Source organism: Scleropages formosus, chromosome 16, assembly GCF_900964775.1.
Source record: "Scleropages formosus chromosome 16, fSclFor1.1, whole genome shotgun sequence".
NCBI lineage: Eukaryota > Metazoa > Chordata > Actinopteri > Osteoglossiformes > Osteoglossidae > Scleropages > Scleropages formosus.
The window spans coordinates 4,022,732-4,049,984 of record NC_041821.1 but is presented as its reverse complement, the minus strand read 5'-3'; the positions used below and the strand labels follow the sequence as shown (position 1 = coordinate 4,049,984).

General features: G+C 46.7%; 2 protein-coding genes across 2 annotated transcripts; both read right to left on the bottom strand.

Annotated features, from left to right (window-relative positions):
• Window positions 1-125: 125 nt before the first annotated feature.
• Window positions 126-14,920, bottom strand: LOC108924592 (sodium/hydrogen exchanger 9B2). Its single transcript, XM_018736100.1, has 13 exons — window positions 14,811-14,920; window positions 10,191-10,279; window positions 8,905-9,124; window positions 8,637-8,807; window positions 7,657-7,799; window positions 7,399-7,526; window positions 7,136-7,311; window positions 5,171-5,277; window positions 4,932-5,081; window positions 2,617-2,725; window positions 2,184-2,320; window positions 1,302-1,503; window positions 126-345 (listed from the first exon to the last, which is right to left on the bottom strand). Exons 2-13 carry the CDS (start codon window positions 10,242-10,244, stop codon window positions 281-283), a joined length of 1,662 nt encoding a protein of 553 aa, XP_018591616.1. The 5' UTR covers window positions 10,245-10,279; window positions 14,811-14,920; the 3' UTR covers window positions 126-280.
• A 1,459-nt stretch (window positions 14,921-16,379) lies between these two features.
• Window positions 16,380-24,758, bottom strand: bdh2 (3-hydroxybutyrate dehydrogenase, type 2). Its single transcript, XM_018735737.1, has 10 exons — window positions 24,645-24,758; window positions 22,773-22,877; window positions 20,732-20,810; window positions 19,293-19,389; window positions 18,636-18,744; window positions 18,492-18,552; window positions 18,282-18,395; window positions 17,855-17,913; window positions 17,218-17,310; window positions 16,380-16,930 (listed from the first exon to the last, which is right to left on the bottom strand). Exons 2-10 carry the CDS (start codon window positions 22,842-22,844, stop codon window positions 16,877-16,879), a joined length of 738 nt encoding a protein of 245 aa, XP_018591253.1. The 5' UTR covers window positions 22,845-22,877; window positions 24,645-24,758; the 3' UTR covers window positions 16,380-16,876.
• Between the last annotated feature and the right edge of the window lie 2,495 nt (window positions 24,759-27,253).

Sequence of the window (27,253 nt, the reverse complement as noted above, 5' to 3'; positions counted from 1 at the left end):
AATATGATAACGATTGGCTTATTGTAACAGTTCCGACATATTTGGCTTGAAGGAGGAGTCCAAATGAAAAACGACTTTTTAAAATGCAGTTTCTCAGATGTCCTGAAAAATGTATTCATTGTATTTAATAAGTAAATTGAGAAGGAAAAAAAATAACTTCACTGCCAGTGAAAAGCAAACCTTGGAGGTGACACCTCTAGTTCCTCCTCAGATGTGACCAGATTCCCTCCCCGGTCACAGGGGGCTCTCGTTCCTGCAGTGCAGCTTCTCTGCTTTGCCCTCAGATGGAGCTTTCGTACGTGACGGGCGGTGGAGAAGGTGGGACCCCCCTCTGCCAGCCTGCATCTAGAGCAAGAGTTTCAACGAAACACTCTTAACAACGTGGCCGCACTCATCATTATTATTATCGCTGCTCTTTTTAGGCAAGGAAACGCCAGGACCTTCACCGTCAATTTAAAAAAAAAGAAAATTCAGTAAAATTCTTTGTGACAATGGCCTGGTTCCCCAGACAGGAGGACGCTGCCATCGGATTTCTGGATTCAGAGGTTTAAATTGGGGAGTCATGCAACTAAGATTGCGCTCTGGATATGTGAATACTGTGCAGTGCACCCTCTACACTGTATGCACCTGCAAGTTCTGTTGTACTGTGTTTTATCATAGTCATTTGCAAGATGAACAACATTTATATTGTAATAGAATAAACAGGACAGAAGAACAAGGCGAAATCATGAGTCTGACTCCTAGATCAGAGCTCCTGATCCATATTTCCTTTGCATGTACCTCTACAGGGTGCGGATTTGGTTATTACGACAGGGACGTCTGTCGACAGCCCGTTTCTGTGTAAAAATCCTGCAACCAAACAACCGCGCCATTGTGCGGCTCTACGGCATGCAAATTCCCGAAGGAACAGTGCTCCCACTATGTACCGTATCAGCAAATTTGACCGCATATCATATCACGTTCACACACACACACAAGATACTGAATGGAGAGCGCAGGCAGTGGTTATAGCCGCCACATTGCACTCGAAGGACCTAGGTTCGAATGCCACCTCCTGCTGTAGTACCCGTGATCAAAGCACCTCCCCTGAATTAATACAGTAAGAATTACCCAGCTGTATAAATGGGTGAATCAGTGTAAGTAGAAGAATATTATTTAATATTATTTTTTGAAGAGAAGCATCTGATAAGGGACTCAGCTGGGGTTTGGCTACAACCATTGTACACTAAAGTCTGGTGTTTTTGGGAGTAAGGTACGAGGAAGGTGTCCTTGGAGCGGTGGGGAATGCGTGGCGGGCTTACCCTCGGGGCGACTGGTCCTCCACTCAGGGTCCTTGGGCCTCCGCAGCAGCCGGGGGCCGGTCAAGCCGATGAGCAGGGCCCCCACCGGTGCCGTGACCAGGATGGAGAGGACGGCAACCGTGAGCACATCCATGCCGTAGCCTTCGAATTCCGCGTTCTGCCGCTTGCGAGCCATGTCCAGAGCCGTGGAGCCGATGGCCGCCTGGATGGGGCACGGCGGGGTCGGGGGAAAGTAGATAAAGATGGGGGGAAAGGGATGGGAACCAGGTCATTGTAGATTTCGGATGCCCTCGCAAACAAGAGAAAACATCGCCAAAGCCCTGTGCCGGAAGAAAAACCCCACACGCACATTTGAGCAATTTCAAAACACACTCCGAAGTATTCGACGAAAATAACATTTTATATTTACTGCATAATTTTTTAAAAAAACTTTGAAAACAGTGCAGCTTTACGTTTGTTCTTGTTGATCATAGTTGGAAAACATTTTTACGAAGACGCATTTTTATAGGTTTACCAAAATTTCATCACAAGTTGGGAATTTTACCGCAGTACATACTGGCACCAGTACCAAAATACACTGCAATCATTATCATTATTAATATTATTATGACTATTAGCACTTAGCGCAGCTGGTAGTGAAATGATTTGAGGTCGGTCCTTCCATTTGAAGGACCCAGGTTCGAATCCCCTTTCCTGCTGTATTACCCTTGATCAAGGAATGTACCCTGGCTTGATAACAGTAAAAATTACTTTATAAATAGCCAAATAATTGTCAGTAACTTTGGGGAAAAGCAGCAGCTAAATGAAAAAATGTCATACAAATGTAAAATTTCCAGAGCGGCATGGTACAGTGTTCACGCCAGTCATCGGTGCGAGTCCCACCTGCACGGTGGCCTTGGGGACCCATGCCAGGGCGATGAAAATCTTCTCCTTAAAGCTGAAGCCAGCGAAGAGCACCACGATGAAGGTGAAGAGGACCCGCACAGTGAGCGCAATGGACAGGGCTGCCATGCCAAGGCCTGCGCAGACAGTAGGGCGCATGCTCATTTGCATACACACACCGTCTTATTACCCCCCGCAAAACACTCGGCTCCCTACTGCATCCACTTCTACAACTGCATGTCGAGGAAACCTTCCGATTCAGCACAGCTAGGTTACTTCGCAGCGATGAGTCGACTCCAGTGTTGGGAGGTTGTGCTTGACGAGTATATCTTGAGCAGGGTAAACTATACCAAATATGACGGTGTAAATTGGTGCAAGTTTACGGTATTAAACTTCGAAAGCGTCCCGAGTCGACAAATACTTAAGGCCTCACCTACTGTCAGTGGATTGAGGGACGAGATGGTGATTTCCGTCCCGATGAGGCCAAACAGAAGGGGCTGGAAGACGTCCCAGGTCCTCCCAACCACGTCCTCCACAGGAGCCTGGACAGGTGCGCACAGGACACGTCCACGTGAGTGTGTGCAAAGTTCAATTGTTCCATTACGCAAATTATCATTATTTATTATGGAAAAAAAAATGGTTCCTGGGCAAAAAAAAATCTCACTTGAACACCAAATTAAAGACCAAAATAAAAAATGTTTTTGGCCACTATGATAATTGATTAACACATTTTATAATGTGTAACAAAAATGATTTCTACCTTGTATTTTAGTGTTACATTTTTATGAATTCATGCATTACCAGTAAGAGATAATCCAGTGCAGGGTCACGGCGGTCCAGAGTCTAGCCCAGAAGGGCAGGGTACGAGGCACAATTTAATAATTTGGCTCAAATTTATGTTGGAACATGTTTATGATATGAAGAAAGAAGTTCACGAGATCACACTCTGTATGTTTCACTCCACAAAACACACAATCACTGTGCTGAGTGTTTGATTTCTAATCCTGCTCCGGCACCTTTGGCCAAGATACTAACCCGAAATTGCTCCAGTAAAAATGACCCAGCCATATAAATGAGTAAATCACTGTAAGTTGCTTTGGAGAAAAGCATGAGCTAAAAAAAATTAATGGTAATGACAGAACTGAATCAGCTAATTCAGATTTGATATTGTATTTACCGTGATGTAATGTTGTGATTGGTTAGCAGTGTCAGTGTAATAGAAAGTAGGTGCTATACACTGGTTGGTTCTGTTACGAAGGATGCATAAAATCCACCTGGGTTGCATATCCGTTGTGGAAGTGAAATGGCCCCAGTGCAGAATAATGAGCCCGTTGCATGAAGAAGGACGAATACGTATTTTCGTAATCCACCGAAGCGGTTTTTCGGTGTACGAGAACCTGTTATATGAGTACTTGAGTGTATTTGGACGTTGAATGACAAACTGAATTTCAGTGGATTTACCCAGCGGAGGCCTGCTGCTGAGCCACCTGGTTTTACAGGCCTCGGTGCACTGGTGATTACTCCGAAACAAAAAAATTGAGTCAAACAGGTTGAGTGGAATCAATGGGTGGTGGAGTCAGGTAGGGGTGCTGGACCGAAGATCTCTTACAGACAGACCGAGCAGCCCCTGGCGCACACATTGTATCAGCAGCAGCTCTGTACAGTAAACAGAATAATACTTGTAGGTCAATGGGTTATTGCTGTTATTACATATTTATTTTTACAGAGCGCTCTTTTCACCCGTGATCAGTAAAAATTACTGTAAAAGGTCCAGGGCGTGACGCTACAGTTACTGTTATAGTTTACTGTACAGTAAGGCAGGTGGCAGTTGAGGAGAGGAAAACAAAAGATTTCCCAGTGGCTGCCCACCCCTCCTGAGTGTTATTACATTTGTTTATTTATAGACTGTTCTATTTATGTCCAATTGTTTATGATGCGGGGGCGCGGTGGCGCAGTGGGTTGGACTGCAGTCCTGCTCTCCGGTGGGTCTGGGGTTCAAGTCCCGCTTGGGGTGCCTTGCGACGGACTGGCGTCCCGTCCTGGGTGTGTCCCCTACCTCTCTCCAGCCTTACGCCCTATGTTGCCGGGTAGGCTCCGGTTCCCCGTGACCCCGTATGGGACAAGCGGTTCTGAAAATGTGTGTGTGTGTTTATGATGCAAGGACGGATGGTGGCGTCGTGGTTGGAGCGGCTGCGTTTGGCCCCCAAGGTTGCCGGTTCAGTCTCCGCCTCCGCCTGTAGTGCCCGGGAGCAAGGTGCTTACCTTGCAATTGCTCCAGTACCTTCACCCAGCTGTGTGCCTGGGTAACTAGCTGTAGCCCTGCAATGGACTGGCGTCCCATCCAGGGTGTGCCCACCCCCCACCCTTCAGCCTTACACCCAAGGTCTCCAGGATAGGCTCCGGTTCGCCGCGACCACGCTCGGGACAAACGGTTGTTGAAATTGGTTGGTTATGAAACATAGGGAATTGGGGAGTGTACGAGGGTGTGTGTGTGTGTGTGTGTGTGTGTGTGTGTGTGTGTGTGTGTGTGTGTGTGTGTTCAACAACAGGAATATTAAAGCAGGTTCCTTTTCACAGTCACACGGGTTAATCAGAAACACCCCCCCACTTGTGGTCATCAGCTCGTATCATGAAGTTTCACACTGTGATCATAGCTGTTTCAACACTACATCTTACTGGCAGCTCTCAGGGGCTCATGGGAAACCTGTCTGTGTGCGGAACCATCGCAGCATTCGCCAAGGGGCTGACCTTTGACCCTCCCCAGCCCAGTCCAGCCAGGAAGGACAGAACGAGGGCGCAGAGACCACCCGAGCCGGGGAAGCCAGCCACTCCGCTGGCGAACACGGAGAAGACTGAGAGTCCGAGCAGCAGGAAGGAGCGCGTGGCCACCAGGTCCTTCTGCAGGAGACATAGCAGGGTCAGCCATCAGTGACACACACACACACACACACACACACACACAGAGAGACCGCCGTGAGTACTCTCACCTGGTCTTTACTGGGGAAGAAGCGGATGAAGAAGCCCAGAATGACCCCTAAGGCAATGCCCCCCGCCACCTCCAGGACCCCCCTGAGCACGTTGTACCAGGTGGACCCTACAGAGGGAGGAGCCAGGGGGAAAGGGTTCGACACAACACACACCACACAGACAGTTAACGGAGCACGAGCAGCGTGGGATTGACTTTGCGTTTTTAGCACCAAGAGTTACAGGATTTAACACCCGACTGTCAGGACCTCCTTCCTGTGCGAGGGTCATACCGTTCCAACGACTTCCCCTTTGTTTACACTTGCACAGTGTTGCAGAACAGCACTGGGGAGGACTGCACCGCAGTGTTGCTTTTGCATTGGAAATGAGCTATATGGTAAGAAAAAAAAGTTTCTGAGAACTGTCTGAGAGCATTTCTCTCACTCTCACACACACACACACACACACACACACACACACACACACACACACACACACAAGAGGACCTGCTGATCCATTAAAACCAACAGTGTTAATGCAACAAACAGTAAGTTTTGAAGACAGCAGGCAGAAAAAAAGAAGAAGTCGCGGTCACATTCTGCAGGCAACCTGTCCAGACCAGAACCAAAAACCCATTTGTTTATTTGCCGATAATAACATCCGTTTCTGTTCTTATGCACATCGGCCACAAGACCGACCCGAGAAGAACAGCGGGTGGCGCAGCAGTTAAAGCCGCTGCCTTTGCGTGCAGAGATTGCTGTAGAATCCTTGATCGAGGTATTTTCCCTGAATTAATACTGTAAAAGTCACCCAGCTGTATAAATGGGTAAATAATTGTAACCCTACCACTGTAAGGCGCTTTGGAGAAAAGCAACAGCTAAATAAATGTAAATGCGATCCCTGGAGGGAAATTCAAAGAATGCAACACAGTGCTTTTCTTCTGCCGTCCCTTCGCTGTCCTTTCTGTAGCATAACTCAAGGCTGATGCAGAAAACCAGAAGAAGGGCACTCGATCGAGAGGGAACCCATGCGTTTTTCCGCAGTCTGCACTTTCGCTCTACATCGCTCCTTATGCACAGGGGTTCGAGACTAAGTTTGGCTTTGCGATGTAAACACATTTATATTTCCGATACTCCTGCACCTCAACACTAGAGAGTCAAAAAAAATAAATAAATATAATTTTAAAAAAAAAAAAAGAAAAAAATAAAAATGAGCGTGGGTGCAGTAGCACAGTGGGCTTGACCAGGTCCTGCTCTCCGGTGGGTCTGGGGTTCAAGTCCTGCTTGGGGTGCTTTGCGATGGACTGGCGTCCCGTCCTGTGTGTGTCCCCTCCCCCTCCAGCCTTAAACCATGTGTTGTCGGGTTAGGTTCTGGCTCCCCATGACCCTGCTCGGGACAAGCGGTTGTAGACGTGTGTGTGTGTGTGTGTGTGTGTGTGTGTGTGTGTAAAAATAATAAAACCACACCGAGAATAACACACAGCACTGGATGTCACTTATAACATTTACATAGGTTTCAGAGTAAATTGTAGCACATTTTCTCTATCCCAAAAGACATACAATGTTCTCAACCAAACATCAGAAACATTTAAATATTTGAGTGTTGAGCATGTTGTGAAACATGGAATAGTTGATATGGAAAGTGTCCATTACATGAATAAATTTAAGTGTCCTGTAAATGGGTATCCAAGGCGACTTACCTATGATCATTCAGTCATCTATACAGCAGAGCAGTGTAACATACACACGTGCACTGAGGGCAATTTAGAGTGAACAATCTGCCTGAAACATGTCTTTGAAATGTGGGAGGAAACCAGAGCATCTTGAGGAAACCCATGCAAACCCCACGCAGAATGAGCTGGATTCGGACCCACGTCCAGACCCATGTCCAGACCCACAACCCAGGAGCTGCGAAGCACCGGTGCCACTTTTTCACATCCATCTCGACTTCTGTAAACATCACTGCTGGACCTGCGCTGGAGAGAGTACCTGTGGCGAAGGCCACGCCCACGCAGGTGGTGAAGCCCGTGATGGCAAGGATGTCGTCGAAGCTGCCGGCAGCCATGAGCAGAGTGGGGACGCCCTGCTCCACGCCGTATCCCTCCTTCTGCAGATGCAGCATGGAGGGCACCACCACGGCCGGGGACACGGCTCCCAGCACGAACCTGGGCGGGGGGAAGAGGTCAGCGGTCAAGGGGCAGGGGTCAACAGCAGGTGCCTGCCCTGCTTCCTCCAAGCGTGGTGGTCCTCACCCCAGGATGAAGCCCCAGATCCAGGGCAGCCCCATGAGGAAGTGGGAGGCCACTGCCACCGTGCTGGCCTCCACGGTGCACGGTCCGACCGCCACGCGCACACACACCGCCTTCAGCTTCTTGAGAGCCTTCGTGACCAAGCAAGGAAAGGCAAACGAGTCAGTAAGGCCACGGAAATTCCCCTTCCACGCACCCTACAGGATGGTACCACGGTAAAGGAGACGTCGACGATAAAGGCGGGACGCGGTGATCACACACCGAGGCGTCGAGTCCGAGCCCCGCCCGGGTCAGGATGACCGCCAGCGCCACGTTCCTCAGCGCGGCCGACCACCTGGGCTCGACGAACACGGCGTCCGTCACCACGGGGACATTGCGGAGGAGGACGCCGGCCAGGAGCATCCCTGTGCAGGGGAAAAACAAGGTCACGGAGCGAGACCCACATCAGGGGCCCAGACACAGGGGACTCGAACCTCTCCGACGTCGAACCCCTCAATATGTTCAGCTGCCTACAGAAGGGAAGGATTTGTGCGGTAATGAAAAGTCTTTGTACCCTGACCAGGCCACACCAACACAAACAGCTGTGTAACGCCATCAAACCGAGACGGCAACGGTTGTTCCGTTTTGATAAAGAACAAAACGCAGTCCCTTTGCGCATGATAATAATGACCATATTCCATAATGCACTGGGCCTGGGAAGAGAGATAAGCCTGGAGACCTCAAACAAAAGCTTTTCAGACCACACACTCCAGCCAACACCCTGGTTACAGCCTACAAACGGTTAAAGGATCTGCACCTGGTCGCTCGCTACACCCCATTATGACAACTGTGCAGTAAGTCCAAAACCAAAAGCTCAAAGGTCCTCAGTTCTCGCTCCAACGTGGTGCAATGAGCTCCCTCTGTCCCTCGGAGCTGCTGAATCCCTCTCAACGTTCAACAAGGTTCACAAAACACATCCCTCCTGACTCACTTTTCTCCTGATCTTCCAGCTGCTCCATAAAGTTCACCACAACATCTAGCGCGACCACACCAGTATTTCCTATAGGTTCTATAGGCAGCTGGTGAAAACACACTGCTGACGCCCTCTGGTTTACTCTGAGTGGTACGTCCCTCAATGAGTAAATAAAAATATGCTTCTTAACAGTCTCAAAAATCATGACCGAACGTTGCCCGAGGGCACGGTCACGTGTCTCCCCGAAGCTCACTATGGATCAGGACGAGTACCCGGAACCCGGACCTACCCAGGAGCGGGGGGAATGGGGGCAGCGTGGGGAGTCGGATCAGGGCCACCAGCTTGCCGCCAACCATAGCGCTGAGGAAGAGGACCACCAGGCCAAAGAGGCTGCCCCCCGGGAGACACTCCTTCTCTGTGATGGACCAGACCACGCCGAAGAGCACCGCCGCCATGGTCACTGCGAGGGAAACGGGGACAATTGTGCATTAATACTCGCTGCCGCTATCCCAGGACCATGGACACCGCACATACTGGTTGGAGGTACCCAGAGTTACCTTTGGTTACGAGGGAGGCGAGGAGCCCCCGCGGGGGGCACGGGCAGACCTCTCGAATCCGGGCGCAGCAGCCAACGGGATCCGTGTTGGTGCCGGCATCGCGGACGAGGGACGCGGTCTCCTCGGCGGCAGGGGGACTCTCCGAGCGCGTCGCCGTGATGGCGATCTGCTCTCTGCAGCGGTCCTGGTCGTAGGTGACCAGCAGGGATGAGGGCACACGCTGCGGACAACGGCACCATTGACCGAATGGTGGCTGGGAGACACCCCATCACACTGGATACCATGTTTTACTAGACCAATAGGCCAGTTTTCCCATGTCCAGTATTGACTTTGTCTCTCATTCTCACACCCATATTTAATAACTCATCTTTAACAATGGCACACAGATTAGTCAGTCTGGTTAAATATTGTTGAAAGGAAGCAAGAACAGTCCAGATCTACGGAGGAGAAGGACACCTTTTGATTATACATGTAATAGAAAATATTGACTATCAAGACTAATATTATTCTGTACTGAAAAGCTAAAATACACAATTTGATGGGACAAGCGGTTCTGAAAATGTGTGTGTGTGTGTGTGTGTGTGATTTTTTCATGTACATTGTTACAATATAGGACCGTACAGTGTTACAGAATTAGAGCACGTGTGAAAGAAGTAACCAAGGAGAATAAAATCAATAACAAATGGAATAAATATAAATAATAATATGTTCAAATGCTATAAACCAACTGATCTTTTTTTTAACGTGTGATGCATAAAATTTTGTTTGTCACATAACCAAAGATACATCAAGTGCAACATATTCCAGTCAGAGGAACAGCAGCTTAAATGTGATCACTTTGCTCATGCAAGAACATTCAATAAATCATTAAGTTGAAGCAATAATATCGATATAGTAAACCTATTTAATTATAACTAGTTATTTTCCTATGGTTCCCTTGACACCTACTGCTTGGCGACTGATTTTTTTTTTTGGGATCATACATGTAAATAGGATATAAATGCTTATTTATTCAGCCCACACTGCAATCTTTGGCATTTCCAAACTTTGCTGATATAGCTGGTAAGTAAACAGTGGTTTATTTAATAACTCCATTAAGTTCAAGTATAATGCTAAGACATTATAGGAAACCCTTGATGATGTTTTTTGCAGTGACCAACCTTCACTGACAAGAAGATGCGAACTATAAAACAGCACACTAGTGCCCCATTGTTATTATTATTATTATTATTATTATTATTGCTGAATCTAAATCAGGTGAAGGATTCCCAGGGAACACACGGTACCTCTGTGTGGTTGGCGTCCATCTGAAGGATCGGCTTGGTTTGCACGCCGTCCATGGCATCCCGGAGCACTGCAGCTCTCCGCCTTTTAACTGCAACACATGCCAACATATGTGTGTGTGTGTGTGTGTGTATAAAGGGCCACATCAGCTAGGCCAAGCGACAGCTGTTTGCACTGTGACTGTGACAGGTGTGGCGCTGCATTCATTCAAAACCAGAAGCACTATTATATTTCATACACAATGGAGATACAGTAAAAATATTAATTATTTATCTGACTTCTCCTAAACATGACTTACACAGGTTTGTTCACTAAGCTACTTACACTGATTTCCTCATTTATACAGCTGGGTAATTTATCAAGGGTACTACAGTAGGAGGTGGGATTTGAACCCAGGGCCTATGACTGCAAAGCAACAACTGTAACCACTACGCCACCTGGTGCTTTTCTGGCACGTTACTCTTCAATGCACCACAGCAGTCCATTTACCCCCATTTCCATTACACTGTCACTACCAGTACATTTCTGGTGTCTATTTCTACACTGGTAGCAAAAAAAAAAAAAAACAACATGCTGTCAACCAACAGGTGGCACAATGGTTAAGGGTCTGGGTAACCTGAAGGTTAAAAGGGTAAAAGCTGTACTACTTCATACTACCATTGGGCCTGTCAGAGAGGCAGTTACCCTAAATTGCTGAGGTAAAAACACTATTTGTCCAAATTACTGTAAATTGCTCCAGACAGAAACAGCAACTAAATTACAATTATTACGTTTAGTCATTTATCTTTACATTATTCATTTCAGCAGAAACTTGTCTCTAAAACACCTTCCGATTAACACTGTGTAACTTATGAGCCCACACACCTCATTCACCGCGGTGACTTTACACTGCTAGATACACTACTATGGGTCACTCATCCATACATCAGTGAAGGCACTTTCTCAAAGTCACTCACACACAGTGGGATTTTTAGTAACCATATTATTATTATTATTATTATTATTATTATTATTATTATTATTATTATGACAGTTATAACACAAAATACAGTATAATATATGCAGAACACATCATTCCAGAGCTGTGATTTTTGTTTTCTCTATTGGCACTTAATGCCAGTGAACACCGACCACAATTTATTGTGTTATTATCAGTATTATTTCCCAAGAAATAATTTTTGTTAGTTTGCCCTGTCTTTAGTTATACTCCGACAATCAGTTTTACCAGGGAAGAACTGCTGAACATTCGGCAGTACACACCACCCGACATTTTACCGGTTTTCGACTTTTCTGACGTTTTGCTGGACATTGTAGTCGGAGGTGCAGCGGCGCTGCTCAAGCGCTCCAAGCGCTCCAAGACGCGCAAGCGCGGAAAGCGAGCCGGCGCGCTTGTCAAGCTCCGAAAGCGCGGCTTTAGAACAGCGCTGCCTAGTATCCATCTGGCGAACCTCCGCTCCTTACCCAACAAAATGGACGAACTTTTCCTCCTGTCCCAAAGAAACAAGGACTTTCTCAACTCTGCTGCTCTGTGTTTCACGGAAACCTGGCTGAATGAAGCCATCCCGGACAGCTCGCTACATCTGCCGGGCTTCCAGCTGTTCAGAGCGGATCGCGACGCGGAATCAGCGGGGAAATCACGTGGCGGTGGGACATGCTTCTACATCAACGAAAGGTGGTGTACAGATGTAACAGCGTTGAAGAAGATGTGCTGTCCCGACCTGGAAGCGCTCTTCATCAACTGCAAGCCCTTCTACTCGCCGCGGGAGTTTTCCTCGTTCATCCTCGTAAGTGTTTACATTCCACCGCAAGCGTGCGTGAACGCAGCGCTTCAGCAGCTGGGCGACCAGATCACTGACACAGAGCAACAACACCCGGACTCTGTTATAATCATTCTCGGGGACTTTAATAAAGCAAATCTCTCCCGTGAACTGCCAAAATACAGACAGCATATTACATGTCCCACCAGAGACAGTAATATTTTGGACCACTGCTACACCACAGTAAAGGATGCATATCACTCTGTTCCACGGGCAGCTTTGGGGCTCTCTGATCACTGCCTCGTTCATCTTATACCGACCTACAGGCAGAAACTGAAATCAGCTAAACCTGTAATAAGGACTGTTAAAAGATGGACTGGGGAAGCAGAGCAGGACTTACAAGCCTGCTTCGAGTGCACTGACTGGAGTGTTTTTGAGGCTGCTGCTAGCGATCTGGATGAGCTCACAGACTCTGTAACATCATATGTCAGTTTCTGCGAGGATATGTGCATCCCTACCAGGACTCGTTTAACATACAACAATGACAAACCGTGGTTCACTGCAAAACTCAGACAGCTTCGTCAGGCCAAAGAAGACGCCTACAAGAACGGGGACAGAGTCTTGTATAAACAGGCCAAAAACACACTGGCAAAGGAGATCAGAGTGGCTAAGAGAAACTACTCTGAAAAGCTGAAGAAACAGTTTTCAGCCAACGATCCTGCGTCAGTGTGGAAAGGCATGAAAGACATCACAAATTACAAGACACCACCCCCCGGCACCGTGTCAACTCAACAACTAGCCGACGATTTGAATGAGTTTTATTGCAGGTTTGATAAACCATGCCTCACACCCTACACCCATTCAGACCCTCTCTCCACCAATCACTTAACAACTCAAGTAACCCCCACCTCCCCCCCTCCTGTACCTTTGATCTGCGAAGAGGAGGTGCATCGGGTCTTCATCAAACAGAAGACAAGGAAAGCACCAGGCCCAGACGGTGTCTCACCGGCCTGCCTAAAAACCTGTGCTGACCAGCTGGCCCCTATCTTCGCAAAGATCTTCAACAGATCACTGGAGATGTGCGAAGTTCCTTCCTGCTTCAAACGCTCCACCATCATCCCCATCCCAAAGAAACCCAAGATCACAGGACTTAATGACTACAGACCTGTCGCCTTAACATCTGTGGTCATGAAGTCACTTGAAAAACTGGTGTTGGACTACCTGAAAGACATCACTGGACCCTTGCTGGACCCCCTGCAGTTTGCTTACCGAGCAAACAGGTCTGTGGATGATGCAGTCAACATGGGACTGCACTACATTCTGCAACATCTGGACAAACCAGGGACTTATGCGAGAATCCTGTTCGTGGACTTCAGCTCAGCCTTCAACACCATCATCCCACACCTCCTCCTGTCCAAATTAACCCAACTCTCCGTGCCCACCTCCATCTGTCAGTGGATCACCAACTTTCTGACAGACAGGCAGCAGATAGTGAGGCTGGGAAAATTCTCATCCGAAACTCGCACAATCAGTACTGGAGCCCCCCAGGGATGTGTGCTCTCCCCACTGCTCTTCTCCCTGTACACCAACGACTGCACCGCAAAAGACCCGTCTGTCAAACTCCTGAAGTTTGCAGACGACACCACACTCATCGGCCTCATCCGGAATGGCGACGAGTCTGCCTATAGACAGGAGGTCCAAGAGCTGGCTGTCTGGTGCAGTCATAACAACCTGGAGCTGAACACGCTCAAAACAGTGGAGATGATCGTAGACTTCAGGAGAAACACCTCAGCATTATCCCCACTCACCATCATGAACAGCACTGTGGCAACAGTGGAGTCATTCAGGTTCCTGGGCACCACCATCTCACAGGACCTGAAGTGGGAGCCCCACATAGACTCCATTGTGAAGAAGGCCCAGCAGAGGTTGTACTTCCTTCGTCAGCTGAGGAAGTTCAACCTGCCACAGGAGCTACTGCTGCAATTCTACTCTGCAGTCATTGAGTCCGTCCTCTGCACCTCTATAACTGTCTGGTTCGGCTCAGCTACGAAGTCAGACATCAGAAGACTGCAGCGGATAGTTCGGACTGCCGGAAGAATCATCGGCACATCCCCCCCAGCTCTCCAAGAACTGCACTCGTCCAGAGTCAGTAAAAGGGCGAGCAAAATCATTCTAGACCCCTCACATCCAGGCCACTTCCTCTTCGAACCCTTGCCATCTGGCCGGCGCTACAGAGCACTGTGCACCAGGACAGCCAGGCATAAGAAAAGTTTCTTTCCTCAGGCCATCTACCTCATGAACACCTAAATCTCTCCCCTAGAGAGTAAACCGTGCAATACATAATGCTATTTATATTTATAACTATTTATCACATTTCTCTTACACTCCCTTGCATTTGTATCTAGCGACTATTTTTGTACTATTTTTGTATATTGGGTACTTTATATTTCTTAAATATTTTTTATCCCTTGCTCACATACTCTATCTTCTCATCTGTGTCTTGTCACTGTCATTCTGTCTGTGCTGTGGTAGTTCCTGTCACCAAGACAAATTCCTTGTATGTGCGAACATACTTGGCAATAAAGCTCGTTCTGATTCTGATTCTGATTCTGATTCTGAAAACAGAAAATGCGTGCGTGTGCACAGCGAACAAGGCACGCGCGCCCCCTGCCCGCATACACAGAAGCCATCTGGGGATTGTAGTTCTACATAATGCGCGCCGCACACAACGTTACGTGAAAGAGCGCGGACGGAACAGCTCTACAAACTGGCGGGAACTATGTTCAGTGTTGTCGAGGCAGCAGTGTGTTACGTGGGGAAAGACGAGGAAGTTTTCGTGTGTGAAGCGAAGTGCGCTGTACTCACGCGGTTCGGGCCCAAAGAAGCGGAGTCCTCGCGCGCATCACTGCGCCACGCACTGGCCTCGAGCCCAGGCGGGGGAGGGGTGTCACAGATGGCACCGGGGATTACACACACACACACACACACAGGACTGGGAAGGGGTGTTGCTACGGGCAACGGGGATTACACACGTGCGCACACGCGGACCAACCGTGAGCAGCACCGAGGTTTGGGAGCGGAGCGGAGCGGAGCGCAGCTATAGAAGGGAATCGCTACAAGTAAGCGGGGGGCTGTCAGGCCAACCATGAGTATCACGGAGTTTTGAGCTGAAACGTGTATGGAGCACAGAACGTGGCGCGGGGGGTGAGGGGTCATAATCAGACACTAAAAATGTTTACGTTACTTTTATTCATTTAGCTCACCTTTCTCTCAAAGCAAATTAGAATTATTTTTCCATTTATACAGCTGGGTAATTTTAGTGGAGCAGTTCAGAGTGGGTACCTTTCTCCAGGGTACTACACCAAGGGGTAGGATTCAAACCTGCAACCTTTGGTCTAAAAGCAGCAAATCTAACCACTACGCTGCCCACCCCCCCGACAAATGCATCTGTGATTATTAAATAAACACTCTCAGTCACACACTTCTGCTAATTACTCATCCTGATCAGGGTCCCAGCAGTCTGGAGCCTATCCCAGAGTGGAATAACAGAAGGGTGAGAACAGGACACCAGAACACTAGTCCACCACAGGGTACCCCTCCCCCCTTCTATATAGCCAATTCAGAGTCACCAGTTCATCCAAACTGCGTGATTTTTGGATAGCGGGAGGAAACCAGAGCACATGGACAAACCCCATACAGATACAGATTTGACATGGGGTTATTTCTACTCTATCAGTTCAGGGCGAGTACCTGTATAAAGGGTACTCAAACCTGGGACTCTGAGATTGCAATTGGACAACACTAACCATTGTGCCACCTGCTGCTTTTACAGGTGTTTAGAGAGAGACCCAGACCACAGTTCCCTCTGCAGGTTCACATCCCACTCCAGACCTTTCCCAGGTGTATTTATAGGCCCCGCCCTCTGTCCGGCAAAAGGGTTAATCTCATCCTGTTAAAGCTACAAAGCAGGGAGTCGGGTCAGGACCGCTGGGACCGTGGCTCTGCAGAATGGCGTCCAACGCACTCGGCAAACCTGTGTTTCGCACCAGCCGACACACACCCTCGTAAAGGCGCAGCTGGAACACACAGAGGCCAGTTTTCAATATGGAAGAAAAAAAACTGCATCTCTTTGTCACTGTTAATTCTGACCAGGCCATAAAGTGTAATACTAATAGTAATAATACAAATGTTCATTTCAGCTTTTATTTTATATTTTTATTATTATTTTTTATTTAATTTTCAAAGGTGGGATGAGCGCATGGTGAATTACACTTTACATTTATTCATTCAGTTAATGCTTTTCTCTAAAGCCACTTACAACATGACAGGGGGGCGCAGTGGGCTGGTGCTGGTCCTGTTCTTCGGTGGGTTTGGGGTTCGAGTCCTGCTTGGGGTGCCTTGTGACGGACTGGCGTCCCGTCCTGGGTGTATTCCCTCCGGCCTTACGCCCTGCATGCTAGGTTGGGCTCCGTGTCCCGTATGGGGCAAGTAGTACAGACGGACTTACAACATGAAGCTGCTTACGTTGATTTTACACATTTATTTACCTAGGTAAATTTCACTATCGTTTCAGGGTAAGTACCTCGACTTAGGGTACCACAGCAAGAGGAGAGGGATGAGGAGATGTAAACTTGCAACCTTTAGGCACTAAGGTGGCAGCTGTAACCACTAACCCCCTGCTGCCCTCATTAGGAAACTTTTAAATTTTTTTTTTTTAATCATAACAATAAAAATCCATGTTTCACATACAGATGGATGTTTATTGGTTTCTTTATGAAGAAAAATGCATGATTGTAAAAATCTTGTGCCCAGTCAAGAGTTTTGCTACAGATCAACTAAAAGCTGGCTTTGTTCCTCCAAGTTGCTAACTAGCTTCTGCAGTCCAGTCGAACCCGAGGCCTCCGGGGCTCAGTGGTCTCCACGCTGGGTCCTCAGAGGCGCCACCCTCCATCAATGACCTGCTCCGTCCCGGTGACGAAGGCAGACTGCAGTTGCAGAGAGAAGCGTATAAACACAAAGCTCACAAAACCACCAGTTTCCCAAATCCCTCAGTGATTACTGAGGAAACATCCGGAAACCTCTGCCGTAAAGTGTGTGATTTTCGCTTATCAGCTGGAGTCGGGAACCTCTCAAGTTTTCACACCTCAGTTTAATTTTCGGTCTTTCTGCGGTAATCCATGGTGATGCTCCGGTAGGGAGGTGGTTTGAAGCCCCATACATTTAACCACATTATTGAAAAACAACCCAGCCCACCCCACCCCACTGCGCTCACCTCGTCGGAGGCCAGGTACACGCACAGGTGAGCCACCTCCTCCGCCGTGCACATCCTGCCCATCTTCTGCCGGGCCAAGAAGTCCTTACGGGCCTTAAATCACAGCACAGGTGGTGCAGGAGGTCACTTTCCAGGAGTCAAATTACTGCAGTACATTTACCATGATCTATATGTCGCTCATCTGAAAGTCACCTATGAATAAATGTCACCACACAGGGATACAAGGGGACAAAGAGTAAAAATATAGATAAAGAAAATGAAGAGGAAGAAAATTATACTACATTTATCTGCTGTTTTTCCTGAAATGACTTATTACATTAAGCGACTTACACGAATTTACCTGTTTATACAGCAGGGTAATTTTTACTTTCAGTCCAAGGTAAAGTACTTTGAGCAAGGGCAGTACAGCAAGAGGTATGACTCGAATCTCATCTTCTGCTGGGTCCAAATGTGTCAGCACTAACCACTGCGCCCCCTGCTGGCCCTGCTTAGTTATGCAGTTTAATTGATCACAGTACTATGGACCAACGACATGACAAGGAAGACAAGACTCTCTTTGGTGGGAGAACTCTGGAACAAACCCGTTCAACACACACACTGCGGTCAAAGGGACGGGGGTGTCCCCTCAGTGACGCACCTGCTCAGGGTCGGGCCTCTCCGCCATCCTCTCCCTCAGTGACGGGGTGTCCACCGTCCCTGTGGTCACACACACACAGCCGGTCAAAAGTTTGAGTACACCTGCTTGAAAACCAGGTTCCTGCATTTATACTGTATAGCTATATATATAAAGATGCACATTTAAAGCAAAAATTAAGAACATGCGTGTACTAAAAGAATTGTGGAGGGGGGGCTGAGGGAGTTCAGCCAGTGTCCTCAAATTTTTCACTGGAACCGTATACACCCATTATGAGGTTCACACTTTTCTTTTTATCTGTAAATATGTGAAAGGGGGAACCCCCCCCCCCCAAATTCTTTTTTTACATCCTGTAAAAGTCAAATAAATGCAGGAACCAGGAGGTCAAGCAGGTGGACTCAAACTTTTGACCAGGAACCCATGTTTTTACCAGGGCAGATGCAGTTGCAGCGGATGCCCTGGGCGATAAAATCTGCCGCCACAGACTTGGTGAGGCCGATGACGGCGGCCTTGGACGTACTGTAGATGCACCTGTCCACCACACCTGAAACGAGGTAAGCGTGACGGACAAACATTCCAACACAGCCAATGGGAGCGAAGCGGCTGCTCGCCGAACACGCGACGCTTCAGGAAGCCGCACCCTTTATGCTGGACGCCACCGATGACATGTTGATTATGTTGCCGGACTTCTGAGCCACCATCTGGAAGGTTGGAAGCCATTTAACCATCATGCCACCTAGTGTTTGCACACAGCGTTTACAGAGTGGGGCTGCAGTTCCATCACCTTGGGCAGGAAGGCCTTAATCATCAGGTACATGCTGCGGACATTGACATTCATAGAGAAGTCCCAGTCCTTCTCCTCACAGTCCAGGATGGAGCCATGGTGGACAAAGCTGTAGAAGGGAGACACCACCATGAAGTCATTAAATGACCGGGGGGGGGGGTCTCCATGTCACCTGAATTGGACCTTTGCTCCATACAACAGCAGGTCACCTGCCAAGGTATCACATCTACCTTTATTCATTCAGCTGACACTTTTCCCCAAAGCAACTTAAATTATTTACTGTTTTACACCAGGTAATTTTACTGGAACAATTTAGGGTAGGTACCTTGCTCAAGGGTACTACAAGTGGAAGTGGGATTCAAACCTGCAACGTTTGGGTCCAAAGGCAGCAGCTCTAATTGCTATGCTACCAGCTGTTCTAGCTAAGCTAGCTGTCCACATATCACATTGCATCACGTCTATCTGGGGACACCTGGCTTTGGACCCAAACATTGCAGGTTCGAATCCCACCTCCAGCTATGGTACTCTTGAGCAAGGCACTAACCCTAAATGGCTCCAGCAGAATTACCTGCCTGTGTAAAAGGGTAAATAACTACACAGATTTGCATTATACGTTGCTTTGGAGAAGAGCGTCGGATAGATGTAAAAACACGGTACCCAGCCACGTTGAAGAGGACATCGACACGGTCCAGCTCGCGGGCCAAGGCCTCGATCTGATCTCTCTTAGTCACATCAAGCACCCTGGTCTTAATGCCTGAAAAACAGCCCGTGAGACAGATCCCAGAGATGAGATGAGAGTCAAAGGGGATTCGCCCAAAGTCATGTGAGGCGATTTAGGCCCCGATTAATAGGATTACGCCGCCGACCAAGGAATACACACGGAACGCAGCCTCCGAAGCCTGTATCTGGGAAGAGAAGCTATTCCTGACACGGCCACCAAAACAAATCCATGCTACTCACCACGGTGATTAAAAATCATATCTAATTGCTTTTCTCTCCATTGATCTCTGAACGTCCTGATACCCAATACATTTATTTACACGTATTTATTCATTAGACACTTTTCTCCAAAGCGACGTACATCTCATAGAAAATACAACGTGTTCATTACATTCGGAGAAAGAGACACTTAGATGCAGACGTGTGATTCTAAAGTACATTTAGTTTCTTTCCACCATATGAACCAATGTTCATCACGAGTAGCTGCATAAAACTTTATCCGAATATTGACGATTCCTGATCATCTTCCTAGTAATAATGTTTGTTTTTTTTGAGATATATATAAAGATTTACATTACATTACAAAAGTAGCTGTGTAAAGGTTTATCCGGCATCATCTTAAAGTTATACAGCATGAACATTTACACCTTACATGAGCTTAAAATATCATGGGGCATAATGAGTCTGGAAGAGTAGAGTTTTGAAACCCTTTTGAAACGTGGACAGAGATTCAGCAGTTCTGAGAGAGAGGGGGAGGTCGTTCCACCACAACGGAGCCAGAACCGTGAATAGATATATAATATACTTATATTATATATACACATTATATAAATGAGGGGGGTGGAGTGGCACAGCAGGTTTGGCTGGGTCCTGCTCTCTGGTGGGTCTGGGATTCGAGTCTTGCTTGGGGTGCCTTGCAACGGACTGGCATCCCGTGCTGGGTGTGTCCCGTTCCCCTCCAGCCCTGCGCCCTGTGTTGCTGGGTTAGGCTCCGGTTTGCCGCGACCCCGCTCAGGACAAGCGGTTTTAGGCTCTGTGTGTGTGTGCGCGTGTGTGTGTGTGTGTGTGTGTATAAATGTTAATGTTATATATAGCAATAGCAAGCAATAGAGATGCTTCTGAGCTGCTGTGATCATTTAGCTGGACTCAAACCGAGAGCATCACTGAAAGGCGGAACCACAGCTCATAACAGTGGGAAAATTAAACAAGAATACGTACACTCTTATGCAACGTTAAATAACTTTAACATGCTAGAAACTTGCAGAGATGCTGATTTTCCAGTGATGCTTTGCAGAGGATTGGCCACTAGAGGGCAGCACACGACCAGGAAAGCTGCACGAGACAGGAGTACAGTACAGTACAGTACAGTACAGTACCTGAGAGCCCATCCAGCTCCTTCAGCTTCTTTCCATTGATGTCAGTGGCTATGACCTGGGCCCCCTCCCTGGCAAAGGCCTGCACACAAGCACACGGACGTGGATCACTTCAGTCGACAGCGACACCAAAACCGGGATCAACGGGATCAAACACTGATCCATTTTTTTTAGCATCTCCAACCTTTGCGCTGGTGGAACTAAGGTGAAACTACTGCTTTATCAACACCTGAAATGACTTGCAGGAGCTAAATTAAAACAGTAACAATATTATTATTATTATTATTATTAACAATCGTAGTATTAGTGGTAGTAAAATGAATTACAATAATAATAATAAAAATACTACTAATAATAATAATAATGTTATCATTATTATATGTCACTCAGACTATTTCATTTTTCACCAATGGCAATGCAAGGTTATGGGGAAAAAAAAAATAAAAAATCTATCCATGTTACACACCAGACTTCAACATGATATCCCAAAACAACATTCTTTGTACTTCACAAGCTACAATAATTAAGATTTGTTTCGTACCCCAGTTACTGTCATGTTATTTTGTTTGCTCCATAGCTTTCAGAAAGAAAAAAAGGAGAAACACAAAACTTTGCATCTTTCTGGCCTAGGGCCGGTTCAAGCAACGGTTCAGATCGAGGGTGTGATGCTCTTTGACTTTTCATGCATCGCTGGCGGCTCAAAAAAATCTAACTTTGCAAAGGCAAGTGAAGAAAAACTGAAATTTCCAGCTGCTGAATCATATTTCACTGCCAACTTGAAAACCAGTCACGCAACTTTTCCTGATAAAAAGGCATCAGATAAAAAAGCGGAACGATCCGAGCCCCTGTTCCTGCACCGCGGTAAGTGATGGAGGCAGGGGGATGATGGGTTGGCTGCCTTTGATCATTGATCTGCAGATGAGCGCATCCACATCGGAGATTTTAACAGTTCGATGGAGTTGGAGTCGGAAGCAATTATTGGGTTCCTGGAGATGAAGGGCCCACTCTCTGGCGGGTCTGGGGTTCGAGTCCCCCTTGGGGTGCCTTGTGACGGACTGGCATCCATCCTGGGTGTGTCCCCTCCTCCTCCAGCCTTGTGCCCTGTGTTGCCGGGTTAGGCTCCAGTTCGCCGCAACCCCCGCTTGGGAGAAGTGGTTTCAGACTGTGTGCGCGTGGAGTCGAAGGTATCATAAATTCAGGAGTCGGAGTCGGAGTCAAAGGTTTTGTGTAGCGACTCCACAGCCCTGGGTTCTAAACCCCACTGATGGACTGCGCAGGACCAATAAAGTGACGTGTCCAGTGCACAAATGACACATCTTTCACTTCCCAAAAAAAAAAAAAAAAAAAAATCTAACCAAGAGCCCCTCCTATTTCAACTTCTGATCGTGGCTTTTCATTTAAAAATCATACTATTATACCAAGGGGAGTAACAAAATATGTCATTTATTTCCCGAGGTTTAACTGAGCCTAGGTAAAACATAAAAACTAATTTTAGGAGTGAATTGTGCAACTAATTACAAGTCAAATTAACATAATTAAAAATCTAAAAATGCTCACGATGAACGGAAGTCCTCTGAAAGTGTAATGACTTCATCAGCATCGTGTCTAAAGCACAAACACTGCGCTGGAATAACATGTTAAAATCCAGGGTTTGGAAGCTATTTTATTTTATTATTTTTTTTTTTCCCCCCACAACCTTGCATTGCCACTGGCAATATATCAAACAGGGCGCACGCCATAATAATTTTCATTATTCACTTTTACCTTCATTCAAGGTGGCATAGAGTGTTACATAATTAAATTTACAATGATTTACCCATTTACATGGCGGAGTATTCTTACTGTACCAATTTAGGGTAAGTGCTGTGGTAAGTGCAATTGAGGGTAAGGGCTGTGCTACTTTTGTTACCTTGCAGTCGCGAGGACTCGGGTTCAGATTCGAACCCGAGTCCTTGCGACTGCAAGGTAACAAAATTTGCCACTACAGGTAATAAAGGAGTATTATTCCAACATTAAGTGCTTCTTTGGTGCTGTGATACATTACGATGGCTGCAGCTCTCCCGATGCCCTGCGCAGCCGCCGACAGCACGATCACCTTCCCATCCAGGCGACCCATAATGCACTGCTTCTCTCTTACAGGTAACACGGTCTGCAAGAGACAAAGTCCGTAAGTGCACTGAAGGTCAAGATGGAACATACTACTCAAAATTATGACCAAATGCTTTGTTCTATGCCGTTTAGTTCAGCTGATCTGAAAGATGATACTAAATGCAGGAAGTCCCCGAATTACGAACGAGTTCCGTTCCTAAGTCTGTCTTTAAGTCGGATTTGTATGTAAGTCGGAACAGTTCGGTACGGTGGGTATCTAATGTCAGTAAGTCAAATGTTTATCTTAGTACATCGTATATCGTGTCCCTTTCAATGCATAAAAAAACATTAAAGAAACACTTCCAGATGCACTAAAATATCTTTATTATAACAATACAGTAATAATAATACAATGTAATACAGTATTTATAATAGAGGGAGAAGAGGACGTGTGTGTGTAGGTATAAAAACATTAAAGACACTTTCCTAGTGTTCACTGGCGTTTCACCCTTTCCAGTTGCTTTATTATTTCCATTCTAGTTTCAGTCGTGATTGTTTTCTTTTTCTTTGATCCATCACCATCACTTGCTTCACATTAACGCTTTGGTGTCATGGTTACGAGGGTAAAAACAAAGAAAATAAAAGGCAAATACAGTAACACACGAGACAGCGTTAACGGCAACGTGGTCCGACTGAGATGAACCGAGTCCGTTCCACCTCGGGCTCAAGCGCCCAGGAACCGCTGTACGTTGTAGATGCTCAATGTTTTGACGCTCGTTGCAAAGTAGTGCCTATTTGTTATTACGAGTCATTGTTTGTAACTCCAATTTTTAATATTTTTATTAAATTTATACATTAAATTATAATATTTTTATATCTACTTGATCGATGAACCTCGGTGCAGCAAGTGGTAGGTAACGAACTAGGTTTGCTTGAGGCTTTCATGTCTGCAGCTATGTCTCTTTCTCTTAATGTAATGCATAAATTGTACTTTTCCTGAGATGTATGTCGCTTTGGAAAAGCGTCTGCTAAATGAATAAACGTAAATGTAAATGTAATAGAATAGGCTTTGGGGGGGGGGTGGTTCATAACTACAGTTTGTACGCAAGTCGGACGTTCGTAACCCGGGGACTGCCTGTATATATCGATTTTCTTCTGCGATTTAATAACACTTTATTCTCAGAAACCGTGGCTGGAAAGTGAGCTCTAATTGCTCATACTTTGCATTCACATTTTCTCATTTTTTAAATTTTTTTGGGGGAAAAAAACACTTGGAGACACAATGCGGTACTGAGAATAACACGGCTTTTCTGCATTAATCACTGCTGTTCCATGAGCTGTAATACAATCCAACCGTTAGACTCTCATTTAAAAGTTTAAACTTTAACAAGTGCACAGACTTTGCCCTTACTACTACTACTAGTCTTAGTTTGTCCCATGATCATACGGGGTCGCGGGGAACCGGCACTCAACAGCACATTTTTGGTACATTTTTTCTTTTGTTTTTCTCACAGCGTTTCATTATGGATACCAACAGAAACAGTTATTATGATAACTGGATACGTTGTGATAAAAATCGATACAAATTGGGGTACAAAGTGAAAGTGACTCAAAATCATTGACAAATGACAAATGTTTCTTGTGCTCGGAGGCCTTTTTAAATAAAGTTGTCATGACGCGGCGTTTTGGACACAAAATTCCATCGCATCCTTAACTGAAATTAAATTTTTTATCTAAATCAATTTCATGCCGCCAGTTTTTGGGGGTGTTTTTTTTTTTTTGCAGGGTACATAAGCGCGAGTGGTGTTCCCGCTAAGGTCTGCCTTACCTTGCAAGCGCCGCACGTTCGGCTGTTCCGCGTGCACACTTTGGTCCTTTACACGCGTGGGGTCGCCCACGGCACGAAGCGGAACTGCAGGGAGAGCGCGGCTTCGCCCCGCCCCCCCGGCCTCTTAGCCCCGCCTCTTCCCCCTGCGCTCCGCTTCCTCCAATGGGGGCGGAGTCCCGGAGTTCGCGCGCGTCAGGGCTCGCGCGGGTTCCCGTCGGGTTTGGAGGACGTGCGAAGCACCGGGAGTCGACGTGCTTGGGCGCGTGCAGTTTTTTCCATTCATTTTTAACATTCGGATCGGTCCTTTAATACTTTAACAAAAATTTTGAGTTTGATTTCCTGCTTTTTTCTGCACGCGTAGTGTTTACAGCGGTGTAAATAGGTAAATAACTGCAGATAGCTTAGTGTAAGTCGCTTTGGAGAGAAAAGCAGCAGATAAATTTAAATATGAACCAAATTCCTTTATGGACTAAGTTTTGGAACCAGGGCTGCTTACTGTTATACACCTGCCTGGGAAGTAAATGTGTTTCACTGCTACAGCCCAGTCAATAACTGAAATTCACACACACAACCACTTGTCCCATTCAGGGTCACAGGAAGCTGGAGCCTAACCCAACAACCCAGGGCATAAGGCTGCATGGGGAGAAGAGACACACCCAAGACAGGATGCCAGTCTGTCACAAGGCACCCCAAGCGGGACTTGAACCCCAAACCCACTGGAGACCAATATCCGGTCTAACCCGCTGCACCACCACGCCCCCACAGCTGAAGTTCCCTCTGTAAATATGTGGAAGACCGAAGTCTTTAATTTTCTTCCACTAGAAGAATTAGAACATCTGGACACCCTTCCGGAACATACTAGAAAGGGCTACAGGATCATACCTTATGAATTGAAATTTGTATTTATGTTGATTCATTTAGCAGATGCTTTCCTGTAAAGTAGCTTGCAAAGTTAAGGTTACAGTTATTTACTTATTGTACAACTGGGTAATTTAGGATAAGTACTTTGCTCAGGAATAGTACAGCTGGAGGGGGGATTTGAACCTGTGACCTTTGAATCCAAAGGCAGGAACTCCAACCACTGCGCTACTAGCTGTCCGTTTTTGAGTTATTGATTTCTCCACTGGCTACTGGCCCAGTTCTCCTGATTCATAAATATGGATTATATGGTGGTTCGCACCTAACATTAATAACAGGAGGCAGAAAATGCGTGATATCATTGTGTTGTGTGTGTACATAAAGCATTTTGGACAAACGCGCGTCGTACATTAATGCCAGCTGAGCTGCGTAATTACGGCGGGGTGCAGATTTCCTAACACCGCCTGGACTTTCTCAGTCCGTGAAAATCATTTACCGGATGGCACTGGTACGGCAAATTATATAATAGAGTATAATACAAATAATGACAAAGTGCTATAAACCTCTAAGCTCCATGTGCGTTCAATCAGCAGGGTCCTATCTTGGGGTGCTGTAGTGTATAATTCACCCCTTTGAGGTGTGGTACCCAGCTCCTCGAGGTTCTCGAGCTGAGTTACCATCATCAGAACCTTCCACCGGCCTGCTTATAGTAGAATTTTTTATTAATTTCACCAGCTCTGTGTCTGATGTTATTATACAAGACGACTAACCATGTTTACTTTAGTATTATTCCCTGGCAATGCTGGTCCACTATGTCTCTTCTCTGCTCGCTTTCATCAGCTTCTCTTTCATCAGGTTTCCCTCAAACCCAGATTCTACTAGGGCTCAGCTGAGGACACTGCTTAGCGTTGATTATCAGCAGATGGAGGTAGCGATCTGAGCTACTGTCCTTTGAGGGGGTGACATTAACTCTGGAGGACACCTGATGAGTGCTGAGTTTGACACGTTCATACAGTGGGGTAATTTTTAGTTAATTTTTACCATATTCTTTAAAGGGTCTTGTAGCGGAGGCCCTTTGAGCGGAAGGTCACAGCTCGAACCACTACGCCACCTGCTGTCATGTATCACAATTCTCTGTGTTTCTGATACTCTCTGGGCAGAGCAAAAACGTGCAGGCAGGTGAGCGGTCAATAATTAAAAGACGTTCCACCGTAAGCCTTTAGAGGATCACAGTCCAGCTGCTTCAGGCAGGCGCGCGGTAGAACAGAAGAGACCTCCAGTGCGAAGGCTGTTGTTGGAAAATGAATAAACAAAGTGGAAAGGGATTGAACTGTTGAGCAGCGCTGCCTCCATCCGTCCACAGGCTCGACACGTTGGTTTTGTTAGATACTACAGTGACGCCGCACAGCAGAAACCTTCGAGAAGAAAGCGTAAACACGGGTCTCGAGTGCATTCCTCAACATCCGAGGCTGAGACAGAGCAGGGTTGGCTGCCTTACTCCTAGAGCCTGCGTGATCCCCCCAAGCTATACGACCCCTACTGATGAAATGCTTTAATGAGACCGTACAAATATGAGGCACTCGACCCCCACAGCACCTGGACACACACATATACGTTCAAGCATATGTGGTAAGAAGTTGGTGGATTTTGTCCACATGGTTTCTACAAGCTGTTGGCAGCAGGAGTCCTACTGAGATCACATGTAATCCATCACCAGTATACATACATAAACACATCAGGCTGATATATTC